The sequence below is a fragment of the Metopolophium dirhodum genome, chromosome 5 (assembly GCF_019925205.1).
Source record: "Metopolophium dirhodum isolate CAU chromosome 5, ASM1992520v1, whole genome shotgun sequence".
NCBI lineage: Eukaryota > Metazoa > Arthropoda > Insecta > Hemiptera > Aphididae > Metopolophium > Metopolophium dirhodum.
The window spans coordinates 17,065,870-17,093,717 of NC_083564.1; the positions used below are offsets into that span (position 1 = coordinate 17,065,870).

At 32.1% G+C, this 27,848-nt stretch overlaps 6 protein-coding genes across 6 annotated transcripts; 3 read left to right on the plus strand and 3 right to left on the minus strand.

Moving 5' to 3' along the window:
• Nucleotides 1-916: 916 nt before the first annotated feature.
• Nucleotides 917-1,474, plus strand: LOC132945580 (uncharacterized). Its single transcript, XM_061015353.1, has one exon. It carries the CDS (start codon nucleotides 917-919, stop codon nucleotides 1,472-1,474), a length of 558 nt encoding a protein of 185 aa, XP_060871336.1.
• Nucleotides 1,475-2,132: 658 nt separating this feature from the next.
• LOC132945582 (uncharacterized) lies at nucleotides 2,133-2,852 on the minus strand. Its single transcript, XM_061015354.1, has one exon. It carries the CDS (start codon nucleotides 2,850-2,852, stop codon nucleotides 2,133-2,135), a length of 720 nt encoding a protein of 239 aa, XP_060871337.1.
• A 170-nt stretch (nucleotides 2,853-3,022) lies between these two features.
• Nucleotides 3,023-5,132, plus strand: LOC132945583 (uncharacterized). The gene is made up of 4 exons (XM_061015355.1): nucleotides 3,023-3,103; nucleotides 3,185-3,355; nucleotides 4,068-4,346; nucleotides 4,446-5,132. The coding sequence occupies exons 1-4, from the start codon at nucleotides 3,023-3,025 to the stop codon at nucleotides 5,130-5,132; spliced, it is 1,218 nt and encodes a 405-aa protein (XP_060871338.1).
• An 87-nt stretch (nucleotides 5,133-5,219) lies between these two features.
• On the plus strand, nucleotides 5,220-6,173 carry LOC132945584 (uncharacterized). Its single transcript, XM_061015356.1, has one exon. The coding sequence runs from the start codon at nucleotides 5,220-5,222 to the stop codon at nucleotides 6,171-6,173; it is 954 nt and encodes a 317-aa protein (XP_060871339.1).
• Nucleotides 6,174-16,542: 10,369 nt separating this feature from the next.
• Nucleotides 16,543-18,550, minus strand: LOC132945585 (putative nuclease HARBI1). Its single transcript, XM_061015358.1, has 3 exons — nucleotides 18,445-18,550; nucleotides 18,229-18,383; nucleotides 16,543-17,388 (listed from the first exon to the last, which is right to left on the minus strand). Exons 1-3 carry the CDS (start codon nucleotides 18,548-18,550, stop codon nucleotides 16,543-16,545), a joined length of 1,107 nt encoding a protein of 368 aa, XP_060871341.1.
• An 812-nt stretch (nucleotides 18,551-19,362) lies between these two features.
• On the minus strand, nucleotides 19,363-22,697 carry LOC132945587 (uncharacterized). Its single transcript, XM_061015359.1, has 3 exons — nucleotides 22,541-22,697; nucleotides 21,311-21,464; nucleotides 19,363-20,002 (listed from the first exon to the last, which is right to left on the minus strand). Exons 1-3 carry the CDS (start codon nucleotides 22,695-22,697, stop codon nucleotides 19,363-19,365), a joined length of 951 nt encoding a protein of 316 aa, XP_060871342.1.
• Between the last annotated feature and the right edge of the window lie 5,151 nt (nucleotides 22,698-27,848).

The window sequence follows — 27,848 nt, forward strand, 5'->3', positions numbered from 1 at the left end:
ATATGCTCTGTCCTAAGTGAAAACGACATCCTTTTCTTATTGTATTTGGAAAAACAACTAGAAGCGCAGAATGAATAACTAGTTCAAAGTCAGCGTAAATTATTTTTGGCGATAAATTTAAGTTTAAATCATTCATCTTCAGTAATAAATTAGTCAAAGCATCTTCATAAATTTGTTTTGTTTTTCCCGTTAATAAAAAAAAAAATAGTGGCGTATGGTTGTGATTTTTAACACCGTGAATTGTGAATAATTGATAAAACATCTTAGGGCAACTTTTAAATGTACCGCCAACAAATAAAATTTCACACTCATTTAAATATTTTAAAAGTGCGTGTGATGTAAAAGCTACAATATTTTTTTCATGATTATTAATAAATAAAAAATCTTCGTTTCTATTAGTTTGTATTATGTATTAGTTTTGGTGTTTAAATTATCTAAAGCTGTATGTAAATCAATCAAAGTTTCTGGCAGTTTAGGATAAATGCTTGATTGGGCATAATGTAATTTTTTTCGAACTCGTGTAGTGTTATTTGTTGTCCATGTACTAACATCTCCCTTTAATAGCTCACGATGCAGTATTTTACTTGGTTTTTCAAAAGGATCATCTACAGTCTTACGTTTTAAATTATTACATACCCGTTGTCTATTTAATTTTTGTTCGTTATCTTTATTGTGATTATGATCTATTCTATCTTGCGGAATATAACTTTATGTTCTTTTTTTATATACAATAATTTTATATAAGACGTACACAAACGTTTACAACAAGCCCACCTTTCAATATCATTGCACAATAACTTTTGAAAATAAAATTTAAAATCATCAATTACAAAAAGTTTTTTTGTTTTTTTCACTCAACATAATATGTTCAACTTATATTCATGAATCAATAATTTCTCGCTGTGATGGATTTACGATGGATCTTGGGTTCAAACTCTCCAGTAACCTTGACCCGGGCATTCATATTGAAATGGCTTGTTGCAAAGCTCTAAGAATGTTGGGTATAATAATGAGATTGTCAAAGGACCTTAACCTAACTTCGTCATTGAAAGTCTTATACTGTTCGTTAGTCCGGCCAATTATTGAATATGGTGCCATTGTTTGGGATCCCCATACTGCCGACAATGCTTGCCAGGTCGAAAGGGTACAGCGCAGGTTCTTGCGATTTACAAGCTTCCTGTTAGGCATCAAATCTCCACCTCATGATTATTCCCCAGTTGCTACTCAGCTTAATCTAGCCTCACTGGCAGAGCGCAGGCGCATTATGGGTAGCAAGTTCTTGAATGGACTGTTAGATGGTAGTGTTGATTCCCCAACTTTACTATCCTTAATTAATTTTAAAGTATCCCAACGCTCCACCCGCTCCATTACTCCATTTCATGTCCCTTTTTGTTCCACCAACTACTTACTAAATGAGCCTTTAAGGCATATGATGCATAATGCCAATCTGGACCCCACATTCTCTTTTAGTTAGCTCTGTCATATATATTATTATTGAAATGCATATGTACATTTTTAGTATTATTGTTATTTATATTGTTATTTTTTTTGTTTATTTTGTTTTTTTTTTTTTTCTCTTCCATCTTCTATTTACTTTTTTTTCTTTGTAAACCATATTATTACCTGTTTTTTCTATGTAAAAAAGGGCCTAGCCCGTATATTCCAATAAATAAATAAATAAACTTGTGGTTCCATGATCACACTACAGTTAACACACTTCGATAACGTTCCAAGACGTACTAATATTATAAGACACAGAAAAACACACAGGTGACATCTCTTTTTGATCTAATAATTATATATATAAATTATTATTATTACTATTATTTATGGTCGTAGTGGCGTAGCTCTAAACCTTTCTTATCTTAATATTATTTCAGATCAATATTGAACATAAACGCTTATACATTTGACAGCTACAAACACTTAAGTGATCGATACGTATGTCTATGTCTGTGAAACAGACCGAGACCACAATACACTACATTAATCCAATATAGATACTGTTTGGGAAAATATTTACACGGATATAAAAATATTTCAATCTAGAAACTAATTACTAAACAGTTGTAACAACCATACATAAAAGAGCGTTTCTATACATGCATTTTTTTTAAAAAAATTAGGAAAGTCTAAAAGGACAAAGCCCTCCAAGAGATGGCATGCAATTCGGACAGACCCCTCCAAGAGATGTCATGAAATTCGGACAGACCCCTCCAAGAGACGGCATGCAATTCGGACAGACCCCTCCAAGATACGGCATGCAATTCGGACATTTTTTTTTTTTGGCATGCAATTCGGATGCAGCCTGAGATAAGTATCCAATGTAGTTCTCCGGGGTTGTGTGCGGTGTTTAACCGGTCCCTGATTCTGAGCCTTTCGATACTTAATACGTCCAATGGCGGCATGCAAGCAAGAACCAGAGCAGCCTCAGCATAGACGGTCCTATAGGCCTGGTTTAACCTCAGGACGGCCGACCTCTGTGGGCAGATCAGGTTTGCCCTGGTCCTGGCGATCTCGGACACTCGGGTGGCCCAGACCAGAGCTGCGTACAATAGCTGACTCTCAACCACCGTGGATAGGAGCCTGCGTTTCCTCTGGCCGGGGCCCCTTACATTTGGCATTAGCCTTGCCAGGGCGGCTGCTGAGCGAGAGGCCTTATAAGCAATCATGTCTATGTGCGGCGCGAATGTCAGGAACTTATCCAGGATGACCACAAGATACCTGAGTTTTTTTACTATGGTGATTTGATGCCCGCCGACAAACAGACTGGGCGGGACGTACGCCCGTCTGTTTGTGATGAGTACTGCCTCCCTTTTTTGGTGGGCAAGCTCCAGGCCCCTTTGTGACATCCATGTGTCGATGGATTCGAGGACAAGGTTAAACGCCTCTTCAAGCAGCCATCAAGCGGCAGGAGAGAATCTCCACCATCGCCCCCTGGCAGGCAAGGTGGGACGAGACGGAAAAAGGGAAATGGACGCGCCGAGTGATCCCTAACATCAAGAGATGGCTGGGAAGAACCATGATTAAGGTGCCTTTGTCTTTTCACATGACTCAGGCGCTAGCAAATCACGGTTGTTTCCAGCAATACCTATTCCGAATGGCAAGAGCTCCTAGCGCGGCATGCCAACACTATCAGGGGGACTCAGACTCCGCAGAGCACACACTATTAGCGTGTTCATAGTGGAGCGGCCACCGGGAAGAACTAACTGCCCGACTTGGTCACCAGCCGACTGCAGCGGACCTTCCGGAGCTTTTGTGTAGGCCCGACTTCGACGTCCTCCCTCCGGACCCAGAAGAAAAAGGCATTTTGCTGGCCAATGCCGACGAAGCCTTCCGGCTATTCTACAAAATGGTAAAGGATATCCTTTCTTTGAAGGAAACATAAGCGGGCTAGCCAGCCGGGTCAAGAAGTCCGGATCAACTGCGCTCGCAGTTCGGATCTTGTAGATATAAGTTACTATTGTTGTAATTGATAACTTGTTGTGTTTGTCAATAAACGATGGGGGCCGGGGAGCTGTAATGTAAATCACGATTCTCTCCCCGGTCCTCGATAATACGAAAATAAAAAAAAAAGTATCCAATGTAAAATTGACGTCATACATTCTAAAATAGTAGTTAGCCTTCACATTATTCTTATATATATAGAGATAATCAAACAAAACATAACTTAACAAAAGTATTATTATATTTTATATCATGATTTGAAACAACATACTATTGTTAAAATTTAAAGTTTATAAGAGATCAGGAGTGATGGATCGCTAAGAAAAGTATTGCTTAACATCCGTCCACGGTCAGCTAATGAGTCTATGACAAAAACCTTAGGTATTCTAAATATTATCGTTGTCGCCGCCGCGACAATAGCAACTATTCCAACTAGTATCCATTCCCAAAAGAGCTAAAGTTATAAAGAGGATGTCGCTGTCTGATCTTAATAAAATATTTGATCCACTTGGCTTTTTGACTCCTGTGCTTATCACGGGAAAAATATTTCTGCAGCGGCTTTGGCAGATTAAGCTTGAATGGGATAGTCCTTTACCATCCTTTACCATCCTTTTCATCAGCAACTCGAAGAACTAGGGTCATTGTCGATTGCTAGAAAATGCAAGCCCTGTGTAAGTGAGCAAATTGAACTACATGGTTTTTGTGATGCCTCACAAGAAGCATATGGAGCGTGCATATACGAATATGTAGACGAGGATGGTCAAGTTTATAGCAGATTGCTGTGTTCAAAGTCACGAGTAGCACCACTTAAAGGGTCGACGATTCCAAGACTTGAGTTATGTGGAGCCCTAGGTCTAGCTCAGCTTGCTATTAAGGTGGCGTCGGCGTGGGATGTTGACGTTAAGTGCTTCCACCTTTGGACCGATTCTACTGTGGTGTTAGGATGGCTCAATAGCCACGTCACCAGACTAAAAACGTTTGTAGCGAACCGCGTCTAGCAAATATTAGAGATAACTGATCCGAAGCAATGGAGGTATGTCAAGACTGAAGAGAATCCTGCTGATTTAGTCTCAAGAGGAGTTAAACCACACGACCTAGATGTTTGCAGCAAGTGGTGGAATGGGCCAGTGTGGTTGTCCCAGGCAAGGGACAAATGGAACGTTGTTGATACTCCCACACAAGACATTTCGGAACTCCCAGAACAGCGTCCTAATCAGCTAACGCTACTGGCAGTAGACCCGCTAAAGAATATTATGACCAAATACTCCACGTGGAGTCGTCTTCTACGTGCAGTTGCATGGATTCTGCGATTCGTTAAGTACGTCATATCCAAACGTCAAGCACAACAAACGAGGTACTTATCAGTTCGAGATCTCAGAGATGCTGAAAATTTCTTAATACGAAGAGCGCAAGCAGAAGAGTTTGGAGAGGAGATCAAAGCATTAAACGATCAGAAGGAGATACCACACAGCAGTAAGTTACATGCTTTAAACCCAGTAATAAGAAACGAGTTATTAGTAGTAGGTGGTTGTTTAACCAATGCCAACATTTCAGAAGAGCAAAAAAGGCCAATTGTGCTACCCGTAGATCATACAATTACACAACTTATTTTCAAAGATCGACATCGGAATCTACTACATGTTGGCCCTCAAGCACTCTTAGCTGATATAAGGCGCCGTTACTAGCCTCTGCGGGGGCGAATGATTGCAAGATCCGTTGTAAAACAATGTGTAACATGTATTCGAGCTAAGCCATCATTTCAATATCCCTTAATGGCTCCATTGCCCAAGGATAGAGTTATCTGTAGTCGACCATTCACAACTACTGGGATAGACTTCGCAGGGCCGTTAACCATTCGTAGTGGGATTCGAGGACGTCCGGGTAAAAAGGCATGGGTGGCTATGTTCATCTGCTTCGCAACCAAGGCAATTCATATTGAAGTGGTAGAGGAATTAACTAAAAATGCCTTCATAGCTGCGCTTAGGAGGTTTAGTGCAAGGAGAGGTAAACCTGCCACCATTTGGAGTGATAATGGTACGAACTTTGTAGGAGCGCAATGGGAGCTAACAGCATATACTAAGAACATTGAAGCGGAACTAGCCAATGAAGGGATCAGCTGGCGTTTTAACCCACCAGCTAGTCCACATTTTGGAGGATTGTGGGAAGCTTCGGTAAAAAGTGCTAAACATCATTTGAATAGGGTTATGAAGCAGGCATGTTTAACGTTAAGTGAGCTTCAGACCTTACTGTGTCAAATAGAAGCCTGTCTAAACTCGCGTCCGTTAACGCCATTAAGTAGTGATCCGAACGATCTTGAACCTCTGACACCGGCCCACTTCTTCATAGGGGGACCCATAACTCTACCCTCTGAGCCAGATGTGCCGGAAGATAATATGGTTGTGTTACGTAGATGGAAGTTGGTACAAGGGATATTACAAAAATTTTGGAACAGATGGCGGAATGAGTATCTTCCCCAACTTCAAATTAGAGGAAAGTGGAGAACCAGAAGAGAAGCATTAAAGGTTACCGATATAGTGATTTTAAAAGAAGATAATTTGGCTCCCACCATGTGGAAAATAGCACGTGTCACAAACCTACACCCAGGCAAGGACGGTCATGTAAGATACGTTACCATACGTACATCAAGCGGTACAGAGATGAGGCGTCCAGTAGTTAAATTATGTCATCTGCCAGTACTCGAAGGAGAGCAAACAGTTGGAAATTAATTTTCAAACGGGGGGAGGATGTCACCGCCGCGACAATAGCAATGTACCCACTGACCGTCCACACACAGTTATTATTAAGATTATTAATTATTATACAATATGTAGATTAGACCGCGACCAGGTACTGTCCAGCAAGGGCCAGGCGCGGTGCGGCAATCAGTTCGTTCGCTCGTCGCAAACAGTCGACACGTAGCTACCTTTTTTATAGGCGCGAATCGCCGTAAAAATTGTATTGTGATAATAAATTGTAGAATAGCTGGCCAGCTGATCACCGTCGCATTTGTAAGTTTTTCTTATATATATACTTTTATTAATATCTTTTTGTATTATCGGTTTGGTACAACCAGCGCCGTTTATAATTATAATTTATACATTCTTACCACTGTGGTATTATTATATATTATATTGTGTACTATCAATATTATTAAATTAAATTTGTGAATTATACAGCAACGCATTTTTACCTAAAACGTGTTACAATTTTCTTTTAATTATATACACATCACATTACACACACATTTACACACCCACCCACACACTAGCACTCTCTGGTCTTCCTCGGCAACCCCGTCCACTTCCTTTGAGTCGCTACACACACATACACATCTATACACAGGTCGGTCGGTGTGTGAGTACAGCGCGCGAAGTAAAAAGCGATCGGGTCGTACGGGCTAACTATTGTTCCGTCCCCGGCGCAATCATTATGTGTTCGTATAATTTATTGAAAAATGCAGAAATTCACTACCATTTTCAGTGGAAAGTTGAGAGTATAAATAGACAAGATCAACTACTTATAACTCTTGTGAAATTGAGACACAATTTTCCACATTTTGACTTGGCTACAAGATTCAAGTGTAGTAATGACACTATTACTAACATTGTAATAACTTGGATCAATGTTTTACATAATGTTCTGTTTTTACAGTGCATGAATAAAATTCCATCTAGACACAAAAACCAAACATGTTTACCTAATTGTTTTAAGCCTTTTTTGAACTGCCGAATCATAATAGACTATACAGAAATACATACATCAGTATCAAGACAATCTATGAACATATTATAAAGAGATACTTATAGCAATTACAAACATAGAAATACTTGGAAAATTCTTTTGGGAATTTCACCAAATGGTGTAGTTACTTTTGTTAGCAGCCTATTTCCAGGTTCTACATCTGATAAAATAATAACATTAGCAAGTGGGTTTTTAGATCAATTAGTTCCTGGAGATCTTATTTTAGCTGACAAAGGTTTTTTAATAAGAGATATATTTCCCCCTGGAGTATCTTTAAATTTACCTCCCTTTTTAGATACTCCTCAGTTTGCACCTGAACAAGTGTTACAAACTGAAGCAATAGCTAAAGTAAGGATACACGTTGAAAGAGCGATACAACTGATAAAATGTTATTCAATTTTAAACTTCATTCCTTCTAATATGTTGAAACAAGCTGAACAATTTTTCAAGTTAATTTACAACATACACTTATTCAAGAAGTCCAAGATAAAATGTAAAAAGTACAAATTAATTTAATTATATTATGTAAAATTCAATATTTTTTAATTATAAACACAACATGTACCTAAGAATATTTTTATTATGTGAAATTTGTAAATGATTTTTGTGTTTAATTCTTTAATATTATACATAATCTATAAGTGTATATACTAATGATATGGATATTTAATTTTCAATAAGAAAAGGTATGAACTTCTTATTAAAAAATTGTTCTAATACTTTAAGATTAATAAACCAGTCTGGATCCTTTTCAACTTCGTTAATCATTGTTTGATTAGGTGTCCAAATGACAAGGTAACACAACTTGTGGTTAGTTAAATATAGTTGTCCTTGAATCTGATGCCAATAAAAGTGCTTTTTGTTAATATAAACAGTATTATTTTGTATATATATTATATAACTGTGATCATTTTTAAGTTCAATATCTAATGCTTTATTTCTGAACTTCCATGGACATTTTTATCTCAACAATATAATCAGAGTTTATCAAGCCATCTGGAGATGCTCCTAAAAATCCATCGTTTGCTAACCATAACCCAGTTGGTACAAAATTTACATTATGTTCTTTTTCTAAAACTCTAATGCCTGATTTTTCATTTGTTAAACCCCACTGAATAGCATGTACACCACTTAAATTAGTATCATTCTTTAGCGATTTAAAAAAAGATTTTGAAAATTTATTTTTTTGGCAAGCAGATAATATATGATCAAAATGACTTGCAGTTAATCTATTTTTACGGTAATAATGCCACAGTTCAGTTTTATTTTGACCGGTAGTTATTTCAGAAATTTTTAAAACAATATCATCAGTAATAAAACAGCCATCTTTTATATAACTTCTTACTGCTTCAAAATGTCCTGCCCTTACTAATTGTTTACAAACATCTTTATTTACTACACTTTCTATAGAACTTCATTGAAATTTTAAAGATTCATTTGATTCTATATGTTCTGGTTCAGGTCTTAATAACCAAGAAAAACCAACTGGGGTAGATAAACTATCCAAAGTATGTTTGAAAGTAGCAAAATCTTCATCTGAAATAATAGTAGAAGGGCTAACAAAACCACCATAAATCTGACTGATAGTTTTTACTTCATCACATGTGTTAATTTTTCTAACATTCCATGAACAAGATTTGTCTGTAGAGCTAAGATTATAGTGAGTATAAAGTGCTAGGGCAGCTATATGGTGGCAAACTACTTGGCCACGAGGGCATGTACATTCTGCCTCAACTATAGAACTATCATTTAACATCATCTTTACCTTATATTTATCATTCTTCATACTTTGTTTGATTTCTCCTACAATTACATTTAAATCTAGATCGGCTTGAAACTTCAAAACATGACCATCTTTATAAGCAATTTCGTCTCTTTTTAATTGTTTTATATTGTCTTGAAAATACTCCGAAATAGACAAAAAAGGTAAAATGTGATTTCCAGCCATTATATAGTTAAATAAGTAGTAATACAATTAAATTAATAATTATGTTTAAAAAATGAATATGTATTTAAACAAACTTCAAATTCAAACAGGAGCCACCTATTAAGCAATAAGCCTGCCTAAACGTACTATATTATAAAATATTTCGATAGGAATGTTTGGATCCAATTGATAAAAATGATAAGCGTTGATAACAAATGTTACGTCATGCTATCTGCCCGTATAAGTAATAAATTCGATATTGTTCAACCACAAGGTATATCGGTCATAAATGATAATCGTTATACTTACTCACTACAATGACGTATTTTGACATCAGCTGTTATTTGTATTGTTCTGTGCACGATTACAGATATCATTGTTCATGGTTACATAATATGAAGTATACCCAATACTTGGTTATCATGAAGCACATTTTGATTTCAGTTTAATCATTTATACATCTACAATTGTTGTTTAAATGTATAGCATATGGTTCGCTGCTACCTAGTAGATAATTAATGCCTTGTTATAATATAATCAAGTAGCATATCACTACATAGAAATATTACTATAACAACTAAGATGTTTCAGCCACTTATTGAGTTTTGTTTGTTTCGTTATTTCGATTTGGCACATAGATAGTCCTAGATTATTTATATCCCAACAAAAACACTCCGTCGAACTCCGTGTAAAAAATTGCTAAGTAAAAAAAAAAACTAGTAATTTATAATACTTAAACATTATAAATATGTGATATCATAAATAAATGCTAAGTTAACTTAAATTTAAAAAAAACTAGTAATTTATAATACTTAAACATTATAAAGATTTGATATCAAGAATAAAGGCTAAGTAAATTAAATTTTAAATTAATTGATTCTATCTCAATCATTTATTTACTTAGCGAGAATTTATTTTCTTTATAAATTAATAATTAAGACTTTTTTATAAAACAAATTTAGTAACATTTGTCATGGAAATTTGTTAAATAGTCCAGTTATGAATAGACATGTTTATTTGTCGAAATATATAAATTCTCCCAAAGTAAATAAATGATTGAGATAGAATCAATTAATTTAAAATTTAATTTACTTAGCATTTATTCTTGATATCACATCTTTATAATGTTTAAGTATTATAAATTACTAGTTTTTTTAAAATTTAAGTTAACTTATTTATGATATCATTTTTTTATGATATCACATATTTATAATGCTGAAGTCTTATAGATGACTAGTTTTTTTTTACTTAGCAATTTTTTACAGGGAGTTCGACGAAGTGTTTTTGTTGGGATATCAGTAGTTTTTTTATAACATATTTTTATGTACTGGCATGTAATATGTAATGTTTTATATTTTTATTCATTTATTTTATTGTTATGTTTTTTTATTTAATATACTCTATTTTTTTTTTAAATTCATATTCTATTTTTTTTTTTTTTTAAATCTTATTCAATTTTTTTTTTCCATTATTATAATATATACATTTTTACCCCCTCGAGGCCATCGTTCAAAATGTATTGCAGTGTCATTACATCGTAGCCATTTATTTTGATGTGAAATTATGCTTGTATAATGGGCTTCATTCATAGATGGACCATGATGACAGATGACAGAGTTTAAACCATACGATTTACCATCAACTTTAATTATTGTAGTGGGTAATGCATTAATGGTTAGGTTTGATATTTTGTTATTGACATTACTCCAAAGTTGTATTTGAAAGTACAAATATTCATTAGTATTTACTATATTTGTTATCTGTGTATGATCTGTAATAGTATTACAGGTACTGCAATTAACGCCTTCTATTAACACTTCTCTGAATAAATAATCCAGCATTGTATTTAAAGTTGCTGTTTCATTTTCATTAGGTACGTTAAGTTGAATAATATAGTTTTGAGTTATTTGTATTCTCTTATTATGGCACGCAGAACTTGAGATAGCGCATCTTTTAGTGGATTGTAAATGTTTATAAGAGCGTTAATAAATTCAGCAGCGTCCTGTTGTTCTTCATTAATAAAAGGGTGCCCAAACTGTCTTCTAATACTTGAAGAATTTAGATTATTGATATGTGAAATGTAAGACAATGCAAGATTTTTGAGAACGGAATGTTCCAAAGAGTTAATTAGGTTATTTAATATATGTGTACAATTGAATATGGCATGTAAAGAAGAATTTGCATAGCATGATATATTATTTGAATTTGAAAAGCCTGGTATAGTATGATGAGGAATATCTTGATAAGAAGTTGAAGGTATTTGGGCATTATTAGCATGGATATTTGATTAGGCAACTTTTTAAGCGTTTCTTCGATAGGTAAAGGTAAGTGAAAAGCCCTTTCTACAGATTTTTCTATCATTGAGTTTTTAGGCTGTTTTATACCAGATATAGGAGCCATTTTCATAACAACTTGAAACACTTTAGCTCGTTGTATTAAAATTGTTTCATAGTCATTTAAATTAGAAAGTACATGGGGTGTATCTCGAGAATGTAAACTATTAAGTATACAAGTCGGAGGAAAACAATTTGTTCGAAATATTTTCAAACAGTAGTTAGTAACTAAATACTTTACTAAACTAATATTTTTTTTGATTTCTTAGAAATTTTTTTGTGGTTATGGTGATTGAATTTTTTATTAAACGTTCATCCATACACACTGGGCTCACAGCCACACTAGTGGTTTTTTTTAAAAATAATTTCTCCTTTTTCGTAACTTCTGTTTGTATGTATTAGAAACCATTTTAGAAATAAAGGATCACAAATTATAATATAAATAAATAATATAATACGGCCTACTACAACACTGTAACAAACGAGACAACAAATAAAACGTGGTTTGCGCGGCGGCGGCGAATAAACACATCTACACCAAACGTCACCAGAAACATGAATGTCGATAACAGAAATAACGAATACGATAAGCGATGACGCGGGCAACGGCGGGAACCGCAAGTCGCAACCGCTGCCCAGTGTACGACCGCGACGAAAACGTATACGGAATAGAGGGGGTAATACGGTCTCGTGCGCTGCTGCGTGAAACGTAATAACTAAAAACGGTCGAGCACAATATCTTTTTGCTTCAAAAATACTTGACTTTTTTGCTAATATATTCGTTATTATTCAACCATTTGTTTTCGAAAATGACGAAGGTATAATCTACAAATCATGCCCGATCTATTGATACCACAAACAGACCAATCCGTTCATTCATTAGGTCTGTAGCCCTGGCTAAAGAAAACGGGCAAATTTACACACATTCAATGGACAAACTCTGGCTCGCGTAATATACTACGGTAGTGACCGCTTCGCTTTTTTTTTTACTTAGCTTCGCGCCACTACCGTCGCGCTGGATTCACTACAAACATATTTAGACAGATGATTTGATCACCACTTTTTAATTCATAACAAAAAGTGATTATAAAATGATTCATACACATAATATATTATGATTCCAAATCCCAATTTTAATATACCATAGTGAAATCTACTATCACATATAATTTGGAAGATCCTCTATGTTAAAATGATATTCCAATTATTTCCAATTACATTTAAAAATACCAATATTTTGGTAACAGTGAAAAATAAAAATATTGCTTCACATATTGGATTTAAATATGACTACAAAATAAATTAAGTAAGTATAAATTTGTTTAACTGTAATTGTTGCCGCCGCAACATAACAAATATAAGATTAAGCATAGAAATAAGATATCGGCCATGGGGGAACAGGAGCGTTTAAATACAGGAATGCACCGCTCATATTGGTTAAAAGTATATAATGAATTTTAGATTCTGAGTTGAGCGATAAATGTATTGATTTTACAGTTTTTTTTTTTTAATACAGTAAAAATGCTTTGATTTTTTTCATCATATTTTCTGATAGGAAAGTGAATCTAGTTCGTACTTTTGGGTGGTCAAAAGCAAAACCATTTTACGCAAAATCGTCTCCACTCAGAATCGTTTGTTGTATAGATACAATGATATTATATCATTGAATTCAAATTTAATTGACTTTGAATTATATTGGATTAAAAATTATTATTTATAGAATTTTATAACTGGAAAATGATGCATGAATTAGAAGAAAAATGTAAATATGTACTTAATACAGGGAAAAAAATTGTAAAGACGGTAGTAAAAGTTACTATGAATTTTATCGTTCAGGCGCGTATAAAGAGAAGGATAAAAAAAAAAGATCCACAAAATCTCAAGGAACTAAAAAAATAAACCTTAATTGCACAAGACATATTATATTATTGGAGCCTTTTGATAAAGAAGAGTGTATTGCAACAGTGTATAGACAACATTATGGACATACAACTAATGAGCTTCAACATTTAGATATACCAATTAACAAAAAAATGGAAATTGCTTAAAAAATGTATACATTGTGATTATTGTTTTTATTAATATTACTATTGACTAAAACTATTCTATTATTATTAAAAAATGTTGTACCTACCATTGACTAAATGTAGCAAATTATATTTTGCCATATTTTAAATTTATACATTGTGATTATTGTTTTTATTAATATTACTATTGACTAAATGTAACAAATTATATTTTGCCATATTTTAAATTTTTACATTGCGATTATTGTTTTTATTAATATTACTATTGACTAAAACTATTCTATATTATTAAAAAATGTTGTACCTACCATAGACTAAATGTACCAAATTGTATCAATATAACTCAGTTAAAACTTAAAATATACTAAATTCGCAAATTGCAATATTAATAATTTTATTTAAGTTCAATAGGTATAATATCACATTATCAGTTATCACTGAGTTATCAGTTACTATAGTTATGTGGACGATACCATATTGCGCATACGCACTATGAGTGGTGCATTCCTGTATTTAAACGCTCCTGGGGGAACAGCTGGTCACACACACACACAAAATCACCGTAGTAATCATTGTTTTATTTTTGTATATATTAGGTTTGTTCCAACACACGGTCAGACTATCATCGAACTGCCGGGAGCATGCGCAGAAGAATTTTTCCGTTCCAACTCGTCTGAAACGCAAACTCAAACTGTCAGATGGTTGTTCCAACACGTTATTAGACCAGTTGTGTGACTGGTTATTGACAGTCAAAACGATCCGCGGATTTTGACCGGACTGGGAGTCCGAGACACTGTTATCATACATTTATTTATTTATTATTTATGTTATCAATTCGGTTATTTGTATCAGTCGTTCGCATTTGAATTTTAATTATTATAATTTTTTAGTTAAAATACTAATCTAACAATCAATGAATCAAACAATGTCGATGTTAATCATCAGAAAACTGTAACTAAACATGAATTGTCATCCTCTACTACAACCAGTGTAAAAACATAAAACTCTACTATAGTGATTAGTGATTACTAACGAAAGTATCACGGTTGACAGTAAGTTAATGTCTATTATTTTATATTTATTTTATTATATAGTTAATTATTCGTACCTAAATAGTTTTTTTAATTTGACATATATAACTATATCCACAAGTTTAATAATCAAATGTTATCAACTTATATAGTTTAAATGAACAAATGTGGATAATTGGAGTGGGTAATCAAACAGGATTAAAATACACAGTTTGGTGAAGTTTGGTTATTTTATATTCATAAACATTGATGTAAATAGTAATTAATTATTATTACAAATAGTAATTAATAGTAATTAACTCATGTTTCAACAAAGGGTAGGTTAGGCTTTTCTTTTTCTTATTTTTGCCCACATAATATGTAATATATTAGTGTTACGTTTTAATGTGTATACAATTTTTTTTTAGATACACAGACAGAGCTCCTTTACCTCTCATTGAAGTTTAAAATGTATACGTTTGAACACAATTTTAAAAATGGATGGTATGTTCATACATAATTTTAGATTCTGTACATTACGTTTGAATGTTTTTTTACTTATCTTAAGAAATACATTTTTTTTAAGTATACTTTTTCAATTTCAGAGTTAAATGAATTTATAGTCATGGCATCTGGGGTCACCACTGCTATCCAAGAAGAATGTAGGTGGAGTATACATAATTCCAAGACATTGATTGATTTATACGGTAAATATAGGGAAAAAGTTGGAACAATGAAAATTAGAAGCTTAAAACAAATGTGGGCAATAATTTCCGACGAAATGAGTCAAACATATAAAATGAAAATTAATCCGAATAACTGTGAAAATCGATGGCGCGTTTTGGAAAGAAATTATAAAAAGTATGTCGAAAACAAAAATAGTACAGGACGAGGAAAGAAATATTTTGAATTCAGCGAAGAAATGGACCAGATATTTGCACATAAAAAAAATGTCCACCCTGAAATTTTACTATCTTCTGAGGAGGTTCATGATGTTCTTAATTTTTCCGAACAAGATGTTTTTCCAACTCAAGGACCTTCTGGTCCATCAACCTCAAAAAAGGACACAAATGAAAACATTATTATATATCAAGAAGAAGGTACTAAAAAAAAAAATTTAAGAAAGAAAATTAGCACAATTGAAAAAATTAGACAAGATAGATTAAATTACCAACAAAAAAGATTAGAAATAGAAAATGAAAAATTACAATTACTTAAAAATAGGAATGAGTTCATTAAGGATAGGAATATGATATTGCAATCACAATGTTGTTGCAAAAAAAACAATACTTCATATGACTACTCAATTGTTGAATGCGATAAGACTGCAGTAATGGAAAGCGATGATCACGATATTATTCTTCAGATGTAATCAAAGTATACATAAAAAAGTTGTACAGTGTGTGAATATTTTTATGAAAAAGTTAAGATTTAATTTTGTTATGTTTTAAAATTTAAATCTATTATACTATACATAAGTAAGTTGTACTATTTATATTTGCCTGTGATTATTATTATGAAAAAGTGGGACTGAAATTTAATTTTGTTATGTTTTAAAACTTAAATCTATTATACTATACATAAGTAAGTTGTACTATTTATATTTGGCTGTGATTATTATTATGAAAAAGCGGGACTGAAATTTAATTTTGTTATGTTTTAAAATTTAAATCTATTATACTATACATAAGTAAGTTGTACTATTTATATTTGCCTGTGATTATTATTATGAAAAAGTGGGACTGAAATTTAATTTTGTTATGTTTTAAAACTTAAATCAATTATACTATACATAAGTAAGTTGTACTATTTATATTTGCCTGTGATTATTATTATGAAAAAGTGGGACTGAAATTTAATTTTGTTATGTTTTAAAACTTAAATCTATTAAACTATACATGAGTAAACACACAACTTTTAATTTACCAACCTCCTCCACTAATTATGGTTTAAAAAATAAAATAAAATAAAATATAATATAATAGATATGTATATTGTATATAAATATATTTACATAACTAAACGTAACTTAAATTTAAACTCTTAACTAGTAATAATTAAATAAAAAGTGCATCTACTATTCTGTCCCTAATCCTTTTGGCATCTTGGTCTTCCTCAATATCCTCTTCCTCCAAAATGCCCTGGTTTTGTGGTACAGCTTGTATTTGTGCGTTTGATGCAGAGAAATCTTCTGAAATTTCTTCGAGGAATTCATCATCAATAGCAATGTTGTGTAACACACAACACGCTCGCATAAAACCAACAATTTTAGTGATGTTTCTGAATTTTAAGTGATACAACTGTCTAAATTTTTGCTTCAAAATTCCAAAGCAGTGTTCAATGCGATATCTGTTTTGGCTCAACTTTAAATTATAATTAAATTGCTTCCTTGTTAACTGCCCTCGGTCCTTGAATGGGGTCATCAATCGTGTTTGTAACGGATACCCACTGTCACCGAGCAAGAAATATGGACCACATTTTTCTTCCAAAGTATTGCAGACTGGTGAATTCCTGAATACCCTGCTATCGTGTACGGACCCAGGATAACCGGCAAAAAAATCAATGATTTTGCGGTTGTGGTCACAGACAACCTGCATCTGTATTGAATAATATCCCTTTCTATTTATGTATGAATCTGGATCATTATCAGGTTTATCTATCTTGATATGGCAACCATCGATAGCCCCTATAGCCATAGGAAATCCATTAGCTCTGAATGACATCTCTGATTCTCGTTTTTCTTCATCGTTATGCCATTTGATTATTTGTGGCGAATAGTTGCTCAAAAAGTATGTAAGCCGTTCAATAATTCTATGCAAAGAACTTAGTGTAATATTGAAACGGTCTGCAACATCACGGAAACTTGCAGTTTGGTGCCCAACAAACCACATAAATATTAGGACCTAAAATCAATAAATGGTAAAGTGGTAGGTGCATTGTGTGAACTGTTAATATTATTATATTAAATGCTAGCTAATATCATTGAGTATACCTTTTGTCGCAGGTAAAAAGGGCTTAAGTCAATTTTTCACAAAAATGTTTTTTTGAAAAAATACTTTAATAGATCTTCTTCCTCTGATATTTATCATGATTTCTACAAAAATTTAAAAAACAATGAAAATGAAGACCCATCATATAACCCAGATCCCAGTGAATCTGATTAAATATAATTAAATTATGTTAAATAAAACTAAAAGGAAAACTATTTTTTAATAATTCTTATGTTACAAAAGTTAAAATCTATTTTGAATATTTTAATATTAAGTTTCAAGACTAATTTGTTATAAACTTATATATATAATATATATAATTCTTATATAAAAATATATATTGTAGGTACTGTTTAATAAAATTGTATTCTAGAGTAAACATTAATTTGTAATTAAATTTGATAATTTTTTTTATCAAAATCATATAAGTCATAATTTATTTGATCAAAAAGGCTTGTCGTAAAAAAAAAGACTTAAGTCAGAATAAGTGAAATCCAAATTAAGTAATTAGTTAAGTCTATAAATAATTACAAATTTAAGAATTTTAGGTCATAAATGTACACAGAATTTGATTAATATACATAAATGATTTCTATATTTGTGGTTGTGATACTAATATGTGTAGGGAATTTCCAAACTTTCAAATGGCTGAGCTGAAAAGTTGATTAAATTAAGCCCTTTCTACTTGGGACTAAAGATATATTATAATCAATGCTCAAATAGGTACATAAACTGAACTAAAACACTACCAACCTGGTCATCCGCAGGTATTTTACCCAATTGGCCATGCCTGATTTTTTTAAAATAATTACTTTCTCTGTACAAATCAGTAATCCTTGTTGTCAAATGACGACTAATCCTGAAATGCCCAAAATATGTTTCACAATCATATTGTTGGACAGTTTCTTCTAAACAAAAAAAAAGTAAATTAATCGTTAATAAAACAGAAGCCCGTTAACATCTTCTCACCTATAAAACGTTCGTTTTTTATTTTATGGTTATTAATTAAGTCCAATCCGTCGTCAGAGGAAGAACTGGATGCAAAAAAGTCATCTGAATCGTCAATATCGCTCATTTTTAATGCAATTAACAGCAACCACAGACAAGTTTACTAAGCAACAAGTAAACCATAGAAAAAAGAACTAGTAAACTAAGCTGTATTTACAGCAACCACAGTAATGAATGCCGGTGGGACTATAAAGGCTTGGTTTCCTACAATCACGCATCCGTGATTGCGTGGTGCGCGATACGTGATCGCTCGGTCACACTTGCGTGATGCGTGATACAGGTGTTTTGCTACATCTATGCGTGATTATGACTGTGGGATTGAAAAGTTGATCAGTTGGTGTCAGACCGTCAGACGAAATGGACGAAATGGACTTGGCACTCTACAATTTGATCGAAGATGATGCAGATGAAGAACTTTTACTCCTTTCTTTATATTTTAGAGAAGAAACTGACGATATTTATAATGAAAGGAAGAGAGAAGGATGCTTCAATAACTTAATTCAAAGACGTTTAATTGATAATGAATCAAAGTTCAAAGCTTATTTTAGAGTGTCCTTTGAGTTATTCAATAATATACTAAATTATATTAAAGAAGATATTAGAAGGCCACCAAGTAATCGTATAAAAAACCAATAACTCCAGAAGAGAAGCTATGTGTCACTTTGAGGTAAGTTAAAATTAGTTGGTATATTATATTGTGTTCACTATTTAATTGTTTTGTGGTTTTTAAATGTTTATTAAAAAAAATGTAAATACATCAATCTTTATAAAATAATATTTCACTTTTTGAATTTAAAATTTATAAATGGTTAAAATAAATTGTAATTACTTTTTAGTATTAAATAAAGAAAAATAAAAAAAAAATAATAAGTACTCAAATTAGTTATAGGTCATAGGTAGGTAATTCAAATATGTAAAAGTATTATTTGGATTTTGTTCGTCAACAGGAATTCTCGAATATGACTGTAATGATTCTTCACTTGTGACTGGAATAATATTTTGTGTAGATGAACTTGTTGGTGCTGTTTCTTGATCAATCGTTCCCATTGATATATTTGTCTTTAATGCGCGCAATTCTATTTCGGATATAATATTGCAAACCCGATTTCTCGCCTCTACTACTAATTCTGGGGGAAAAGTCATGACTGTTGAAGCCATACTCTTAAAAAAAATTTGTATTGGATGGTTTTCTGATTGTTGCTTTATTTCCTTGATCATTTTTAAGCGTTCTTCTCTACCTTGTCTTATTTCTTGTAACAATCTTTCCTTGTTGCCTCCTTTTTTTTGTTTTTCATTAACATTTTTAAATATTTCGTTTGGGACAACATTTGAGGTATTATTCAAATTATTATCATATTCGTTTATTTCATAAATTATTGAAGTTTCACTTGCTGGTTCAATATACATTTCGGAGTTGTAGTTTTCAGTCTGGTGCGCACTGTCACTTCCTGTTATCTCTGAACAATCCAAGCTTGCAGTATTCTCAATATGTTTGTCGATCATTATACTTGATTTTGTCCTAAAATTTTATATTATGTTTTAATGAACAAAAAAATAAATTGTAATATTTTTAATATAAAATATATAATATTCATAAATTTATATAACAAATATAAATAAAAAAAAGCAAGGCTGGGCAAGTTAATGATATTTTTTAACTCAGTTAAGTTAAGTTAAACTAAAATCGAAACTAAGTTAATAGTTAAAAGTTAATTCAAAATGTTCTATCAATTGAACTAAGTTAAAAGTTAACCAAAATTTAATATTAACTTTTTAACTCAAGTTAAGTTACTCAAAAAAAAATTTCTTGTTTTAATATAGGAGTAAAATTAAAACGATCGGTATACCTTAAATTGTTCATGTTATTAGACCAAAGAACTATTATTATTTTATTTTCCAAAAGGTTTAGGAACAGTACACACATTTATTAGCATACTTTTAAAATGTGTACCATCAATTTGTTTACCTATTACCTACGATAATTTACATAATTTTAAAATTTTTATTAATAAAAAAAAATAGTCTGTCCGCGCTACCTTCTATACAAATATTAATTCGTAATAATTATAATATAATAATAACTTATAAAATAGCTTATAATAATAATAGAAATATTACTGGCGACGATGGCGAAAAATAACGGGCAATGATAATATTCGTAATTTAATAATATTATAAGTATTTATATTTTATACGAATATGAAAACATATTAATTAAAATTGAAATCAACTTAACTTGTTTAAATGTAAAATTAACTCAAGTTAATTTAAAATTAATTCAAAAATTCCTTAAGTTAATAATAAGTTAATAATCATAAAAAAAATTAACTTATTAAGTTAAAAAGTTAAATTAACTTAACTTATTAACTTAACTTTAACTTATTAACTCGTATTAATGCCCAGCCTTGAAAAAAAGGTAGGTTAGCATTGAGGTGGAGGAAGTTTTGCAGTATTCAATAAAAAACGATTCTGAGCGGACGGAAGAATATTTTTTATTTTATTAAATATAAATATTATTCGTTTCTATGGCGATAAACAAAGCGTTACAAATTGAAATCCCGTTTTTTCGTAATTTTTCGGTGGTTTTTTCCGAGGCTTTAATAACTATTGAGAAAATCAAAAAATGACCTCCCAAAAGTATCAACTACATCCAATTTGCTAAAAGATAAGATACTATATGTCGTAATCGGAGCACCCCTTCTGGTAGACACTTTGTCCACAGGATAAAAAAAAAAATAAGAAAATAAGTAAAAGTTTTATGGTGTACATTTTCGTCGAATTTCTATGTTTAAAAGCTTGTAAAAAATATTGAGAAAATAGTGTTTACCTTCTCTCCTCTTCATGTTCGTTCAAAAAGCTTAATGCGTCATCGTTGTATTTTGATTTATTTTTTGCAGCTGAACCAGTACCCATTTTCATTTTTTTTAAAGTTTTTTTGTATGAGTCTCTAATAGTTCTCCATCGTGTCTTGCAATCATTAGCTAAAAATATATATTATATTTTTTTTACAGATTTTTGGCTACAGGAGAGAGTTACAGGTCTTTAGCATTTCAATTTAGAATTTCGCATAGTTGGATAAGCATAATAGTACGAGAAGTCCTTACAGCAATTTGTGCAAAATTGAAAAATATAGCAATTCCACAACCCACTGAAAATCTTTTAAACAATGTTTCCGCAGAGTTTTATAAAGCATGGAATTTTCCGAACTGCTGTGGTGCGATAGATGGAAAACATATTAGTATTGTTTGTCCCGCTGACTCTGGCTCAATGTACTTTAATTACAAGTCTTTTTTTTCCATTGTACTATTGGCGTTAGTTGATGCAAATTATAAGTTTTTATTTGTGGACATAGGGTCCTACGGGAAAGAAGGCGACGCTGGTATTTTTCCTAAATCAAATCTGGGAAAATTAATTTCATCTGGGGAATTTCCATTTCCAGAGCCTAAGTGTTTACCATTTACAGATATAGTTTTACCTCATGTTTTCGTGGGGGACGAAGCATTTAAATTAACAACTAATATGATGAGACCATATCCTCGAGAACAGTCAAAGGCAGATGTCACAAAAGCAATTTTTAACTACCGACTAAGTCGAGCTAGAAGAACTACTGAAAATACTTTTGGAATTCTGTGTCAGTCGTTCAGAGTATTTTTCACTCCAATCAATATTCTACCAGAAACAATTGATGATTTGGTGATGGCGGCTTGTATTATTCATAACTTATTACGAGATGAACGTACAAATTATTCGACTAATTATTCTAATGAAAATGATATAAATATGGAACTTCCGAAAAACATGATGCCTTTTAATGCCGTAGGAGGAAATTTTTCAAATGAAGCTTTTCGTGTACTTGAATCATTCAAAAATTATTTTAATAGTGGAGCTGGATCAGTTAGTTGGCAGACAAAACAAGTGACAAGGACAAGTTAAGAATATTTCACATACAATTTGTAAAAAAATGTAATAATTTAAAAAAGTAACTAATAATATAAACTTAATATTCAGTATTCTATTTTATTTTTTTTCTAACTACTAATTGTTTTGTTTTTTTTACCACTTTTTCCGATACTAAATGAAATTTCTTTCCAAACATTATCCTTTATGTTATTGTCTCTATAGTTCTTGTCTTTTAACTTGTATAAAACAGGGTGATCACGAACAAGTGCTATTAATTGTTCATCATTCTCTGGAGTGAATAATTTTGATTCCATGATGAAAAAAAGCTATATAATAATATATAAAATAGTTAAAAAAAAAAATAATAATATTTTAAGTATAGGTATTAATTAATCACAAATAATATTAATATATACATATATTATATTTTAAACAATTAATAAAACAATGATTTACTAAGATTATTATTTTTTTTGAGAAATCATAGTATGCTTTAATAAATTAAAATAAATAATCCAAGTGAAATTAATATTTTTAAGGAGTAATTATTATAAAAATACACTAAAATAATGTGAAAATTAGACTCATACAAAATCATAATTAATGAATAGCATGTAAAATGTAAATAAAAATAGATACTTAGCTAATATTATAAAATATTAAATTAATTGTCGTAACTTATGAAATATAGAGACTTACATAGGTAATTGAATATCAGATTATTGGTTGGATTAGAAACGTAGTAGAGTACAGCGTAACCTCTTCGTTGGACTTCACAATGTCTTGTGTTCACATATTTTATTTTATTTTGTTACAGTGTATAGTGCAGATAATTATTTTGAGTTCACTAGTACCTACATTATTTATAAACGTAAAATCCTTTATTTTTAAAATTATTTGAAATAATATAAATACACCATTAAATATTTGGCTATAATATAATTATACTTACTTATATAATATATTTCATATCGGAATAAAATATATTATTAGACTTGTTTGTACGAGTTCAATAATACCACTTTTGTATTTGTTTCCAGTGGTCATTGATTTATAATACCCTTATAGGTAGATAATATTAAAATATTCTATCAATAGTTACCGAGCTAGCTGATGATATTTTCCAATTATGTTAAACGAAAATAGTTGGATGGTTGTACAAGTTTCTGCATTTATAAACTGTTATATTATCTTTATAAATAGGTTTATCTAAATAGCCAATAGGTATATATTATATAAAATAATGAAAAACTAAAAAATTGTACATGTACTCATAAATATGGTACAGTAAAACTTCCGTTAACGATCACCTCTATGTAACGGTCAAATTTTTGGTCCCGTCGAGTATTATCCTAGTGTTATCCTACCTCTGTAGGACGGGCACCTCTAAATAGCGGTCATTATTTTCAGTCCCTTCGGTGACCGTTATATGGAAGTTCTACTGTATATCTATTCAATAAAGTGTAATTGGAGGGGAGCTTTGCCCTCCCACGACTCTGTGTTCTCAAAATTATCTGGACCCTCCCCATGACAAATTCCTAAATACGCCACTGATTATTAGCAAGTAGCAACCGTGGACCCTGGATTCTGGAGGAATCAAATCACTTTATTTTTTAAACACCTAATTTTTTTTTTAAATTTGATTTTTCATCCTGTGCGTGACACGCAAATGTTGACTTGCAGGCAACCGGGACGTGATTCACGCGCGTGAATCATCAATCCCGTGCGTCAAAATTCACGTGCGTGAATTGTTAAAAAACACTATTATTGTTTTTCATACTTCATATTTTGCGCGATCACGCAACGTGAATCGCGCACCACGCAATCACGGATGCGTGATTGTAGGAAACCAAGCCTTAAGGTAGGCACTAGGCAGGGTATGCTTATCACCTGCTGGCTGCTGGGTCTTTTCAGTTTTGTATTCATACTCGGGGACAGCGACCCTACTACCACTATTACGGCACCATACTTTTTATTTTAAATTTGGGCACACTGTAAGTGCAGTCCATCAGTATTCAGTCAGAAACGCGTTCCAACAGTGGTCAAAATCCATGATCAGTCCACGGTAGCGCATGCGCCGTAAATCAATCATGGATCAGTCGGCAACTAGTCCCAAATCCCGTGTTGGAACAAACCTATTATTCAAACGTGTCCAGTGAATTATTATGTAATAATTGTACCTATAATATTATTAAACATAATTATTTTTACTATCACCACGTTATCGCAAGTTGCCAAGCTGGTTCCGCGAACGTTATTAACACGGCCACCGTGATATTTTGTCTCGTATCGTACGTCTTTCAGCGAACACCGACGTGTGCAAAATAATTATTTTACTCCGTTTTTGATCTAATAGTAAGGTGTCAATATCATAGATTTTCGTCGTAACGGTGACCAGACACGAGTCTATTAGACGCCTATTTGTATATTATATTATTTTATTATTGTGAGCCATAAGGGCAATCATTACATTATTATTTTGTCATTTGCGTGTATTGTACCCATACTATAGACAGGACCAGCTAGCTAGTCTGCACTCCACAAACTGTGAGTTTTTTCATTATTTTTATTATTATTATATTTATTATACACCTTTAACTGTTGGGCCAAAAGGGCTATAGATATTTTTTGTCACGCCTGCACCGAAAGTTTGGTTTTCGACCACGGTTGAAGCGTTTGAAAGCGTCCTTTTACCGTCCAGCGGGCGGTAAAGTGGAAATCCCCAAAGTGCCGGGCAGAAAAGAGGAAATCTCCAAAAGTGCCGGCCGCCGGGCGCGTATCCCCTGCACAACCAGAAACTAAAATGTATACCTACCACGGTTCTTACAAAACATAAACTTTTGGTTACATCTTAAATGTATAGTATAACCAGGGGGTGGACAAAGCACGGCGGCAGCGAAATCAGCGGCCATTTTAATTGAGGTACTTTTGTTATCAAATTATAATCAGTGATAACCGATATTCGTTATTCATTTTAATTTCAATTTTGTACCTTTGTGGCATTCTTTGTGGTTTGGTTATACGTTGTTCTGTCTGACTTTATTCTACGTGTAGTGAGACTATTGTTCTGTTGTTAGACAACCATTCTCAACATGGTTATGTTATGTTTAGTTCAGAGTTGCATTAATTCCAATAGGACAACAAAAGCAAAAGGATGCAGGTTGTTTAGTGTTCCTAAGGATGTACTTCGGTAAGTCTGTGCTAATAATGCTCATTTGTGATTTTAACCAGTAAAATGTTTGTAAACTTTACAGCTGTAATGAATGGTTAATAAATTGTGGTCGACAAGATTTGCTAAACAAATCTATTGATGTACTAGCTAAGTACTACCGTGTTTGTTTAAATCATTTTAGTGATAATATGTTTTCAAGTGCCGACAAGTCTCGACTATTACCAAAGGCAGTTCCTACAGAATTCGGTAATTTTAATTTTGATTTAATTTTGTTATATGTAATCTTAATTTAATTTATTTTTGTAGAGGAATGTAATAATGTATCTGTCAAAGAAATTGGACCAGACATTTCAATAGTGGGTAACAATTGTCTTGACGAAACAATTTTTGATTCATCAGTTGCCACAAGTACACCATCTAAAGAAAATCATTCAATTTCTGTTACTTGTAAGTTTACCAAAATGTATATATATCTAACCTTTTATTTCATAATAAAATTATAAACATGCAAACAAACGATACTATTAATTATGTCTATAGATAATGGACTATTAAATAATAATATAATTTTTTTAGCTAATGAATTTGGTACATCATCTGGGATATCACCAGTTTTGAGACTTTCAACATCTTCCCAAACAACACAGCTCTTGTCACTAAACACTCCCAGGAAACGAAAGCTCAAAGTGGAAGTTAAAGAGCTCAGAAATAGATGTCAGCAATTAGAAGAACAATTTGAAACACTTTCCAACCAGGTAAAAGACATTGTGTCGTCAGATCAACACTTTTATCAAGCTTGTGATTCCAAATTACCTGCAAATTTATCTATGCTAGCGAAACATTATGTGCAAATGGCCAAGAAGAAATCACAAGGTATACGTTACTGTAACCAGATAAAGCAGTTGGCTCTTTCCATATACTTTTTTGGTCCTCAAGCATATAGATTTTTAAAAACTATTTTACAGTTACCTAGTACCAGAACATTGCGTAGAATTACAGAACAAATAGACCTAAGGCCAGGATTAAATGATATTTTATTTGAAACGATGGACTTAAAAATTAAAAATATGAAGGATGATGCGAAGGATTGCATTTTGTGTATTGACGAAATGTCTATCAAATCCCATTTATTTTATAAATTATCTCAGGATTATATAATAGGATTCAATAACTCAAATAACTCAAAGACTTACGAACTAGCAAAACACGTATTGTTTTTTATGTTGAGAAGTTTGAATCATGAGTGGAAACAACCTGTCGCTTACTATTTTATAAACAATAGTTGTTCGGGAATTAATCTTCAAAATACCATCTTTGATGTAATTACAAAACTTACTAGTATATCAATAAATATTAAGGCTGTGACAACCGACCAGGGATCCAATTTTACCAGTTTTGCAAATACTATGAACGTGTCAAGTAAACGACCTTTTTTTTTTGTCAACGGAAAAAAAATATTTTATATATTTGATGTCCCCCATTTATTAAAGTCTACCCGAAATAATTTCTTCAAATACAATTTAACATTTTCAAACAGCACAACAGATAAAAAATACCTTACTCAATTCTACAAATCAGATCAAGGCTTAAATCGATTAGCCCCTAAATTAACAGATATTCACATTAATCCTGGTGCCTTCCAGAAAATGAAAGTTAGATATGCTAGCCAAACATTAAGTGCTACTGTAGCAGCTGGTATGAAAACCTGTATTGAAGGCGGTACTTTACCTCGTATAGCTAATGGTACTGTTAAATTTATTAATAATATGGACAAATTATTCGATCTACTAAATTCAAAACCTAACTGTGGGAATAAAAAATTTAATGAACCATTCAAAAATGCTGATTACCAGAGAAAACATTTACAATTCATGTTAGAAGAATTTACAAACATGAAGATTATTCAAAAACAAATTGTAAATGGAAAAATGGTTGAAGTAGATGTTACATCACGGGTAAAATTTTTAAATGGCTGGAAGATAACTATTAGTTCTGTTTTACAATTATGGGATGACATTACCAAAGAATTAGGTAAGCCCTATATTTTATATACAGGTCGTTTAAATCAAGATTGCTTGGAGAATCTTTTTGGAACTTTCCGCAACCAGAATGGAAATTGTGTAAACCCAACCCCCATTCAATTTTTCTTCAGTTTTAAAAAAATATTTTTTATGAACTATTTTAAACATTCAAGTGGATCTAATTGTTTGGATGACTTGAACGACATATTGACTAATATTGGAGATATTTCACCCCCCTTAAATAATGGCCGTGCACTATTTCCAGAAAAAAC

Bases quoted from the DNA above. Each gene is read 5' to 3' on its own strand.
- LOC132945580 (XM_061015353.1), top strand. From the start codon at position 917: ATGGATCTTGGGTTCAAACTCTCCAGTAACCTTGACCCGGGCATTCAT.
- LOC132945582 (XM_061015354.1), bottom strand. From the start codon at position 2,852: ATGTCACAAAGGGGCCTGGAGCTTGCCCACCAAAAAAGGGAGGCAGTA.
- LOC132945583 (XM_061015355.1), top strand. From the start codon at position 3,023: ATGATTAAGGTGCCTTTGTCTTTTCACATGACTCAGGCGCTAGCAAAT. The intron at 3,104-3,184 runs GCAAGAGCTCCT...GCGTGTTCATAG, and splicing joins AGCAATACCTATTCCGAATG to TGGAGCGGCCACCGGGAAGA. The intron at 4,347-4,445 runs GTTAAGTGCTTC...AACCGCGTCTAG, and splicing joins CGTCGGCGTGGGATGTTGAC to CAAATATTAGAGATAACTGA.
- LOC132945584 (XM_061015356.1), top strand. From the start codon at position 5,220: ATGGCTCCATTGCCCAAGGATAGAGTTATCTGTAGTCGACCATTCACA.
- LOC132945585 (XM_061015358.1), bottom strand. From the start codon at position 18,550: ATGAGCGATATTGACGATTCAGATGACTTTTTTGCATCCAGTTCTTCC. The intron at 18,384-18,444 runs GTGAGAAGATGT...TTTTTTGTTTAG, and splicing joins AAAAAACGAACGTTTTATAG to AAGAAACTGTCCAACAATAT. The intron at 17,389-18,228 runs GTTGGTAGTGTT...TATTGATTTTAG, and splicing joins AAATACCTGCGGATGACCAG to GTCCTAATATTTATGTGGTT.
- LOC132945587 (XM_061015359.1), bottom strand. From the start codon at position 22,697: ATGGAATCAAAATTATTCACTCCAGAGAATGATGAACAATTAATAGCA. The intron at 21,465-22,540 runs GTAAAAAAAACA...ATATATTTTTAG, and splicing joins ATTTAGTATCGGAAAAAGTG to CTAATGATTGCAAGACACGA. The intron at 20,003-21,310 runs GTAAACACTATT...ATAAAATTTTAG, and splicing joins GAACATGAAGAGGAGAGAAG to GACAAAATCAAGTATAATGA.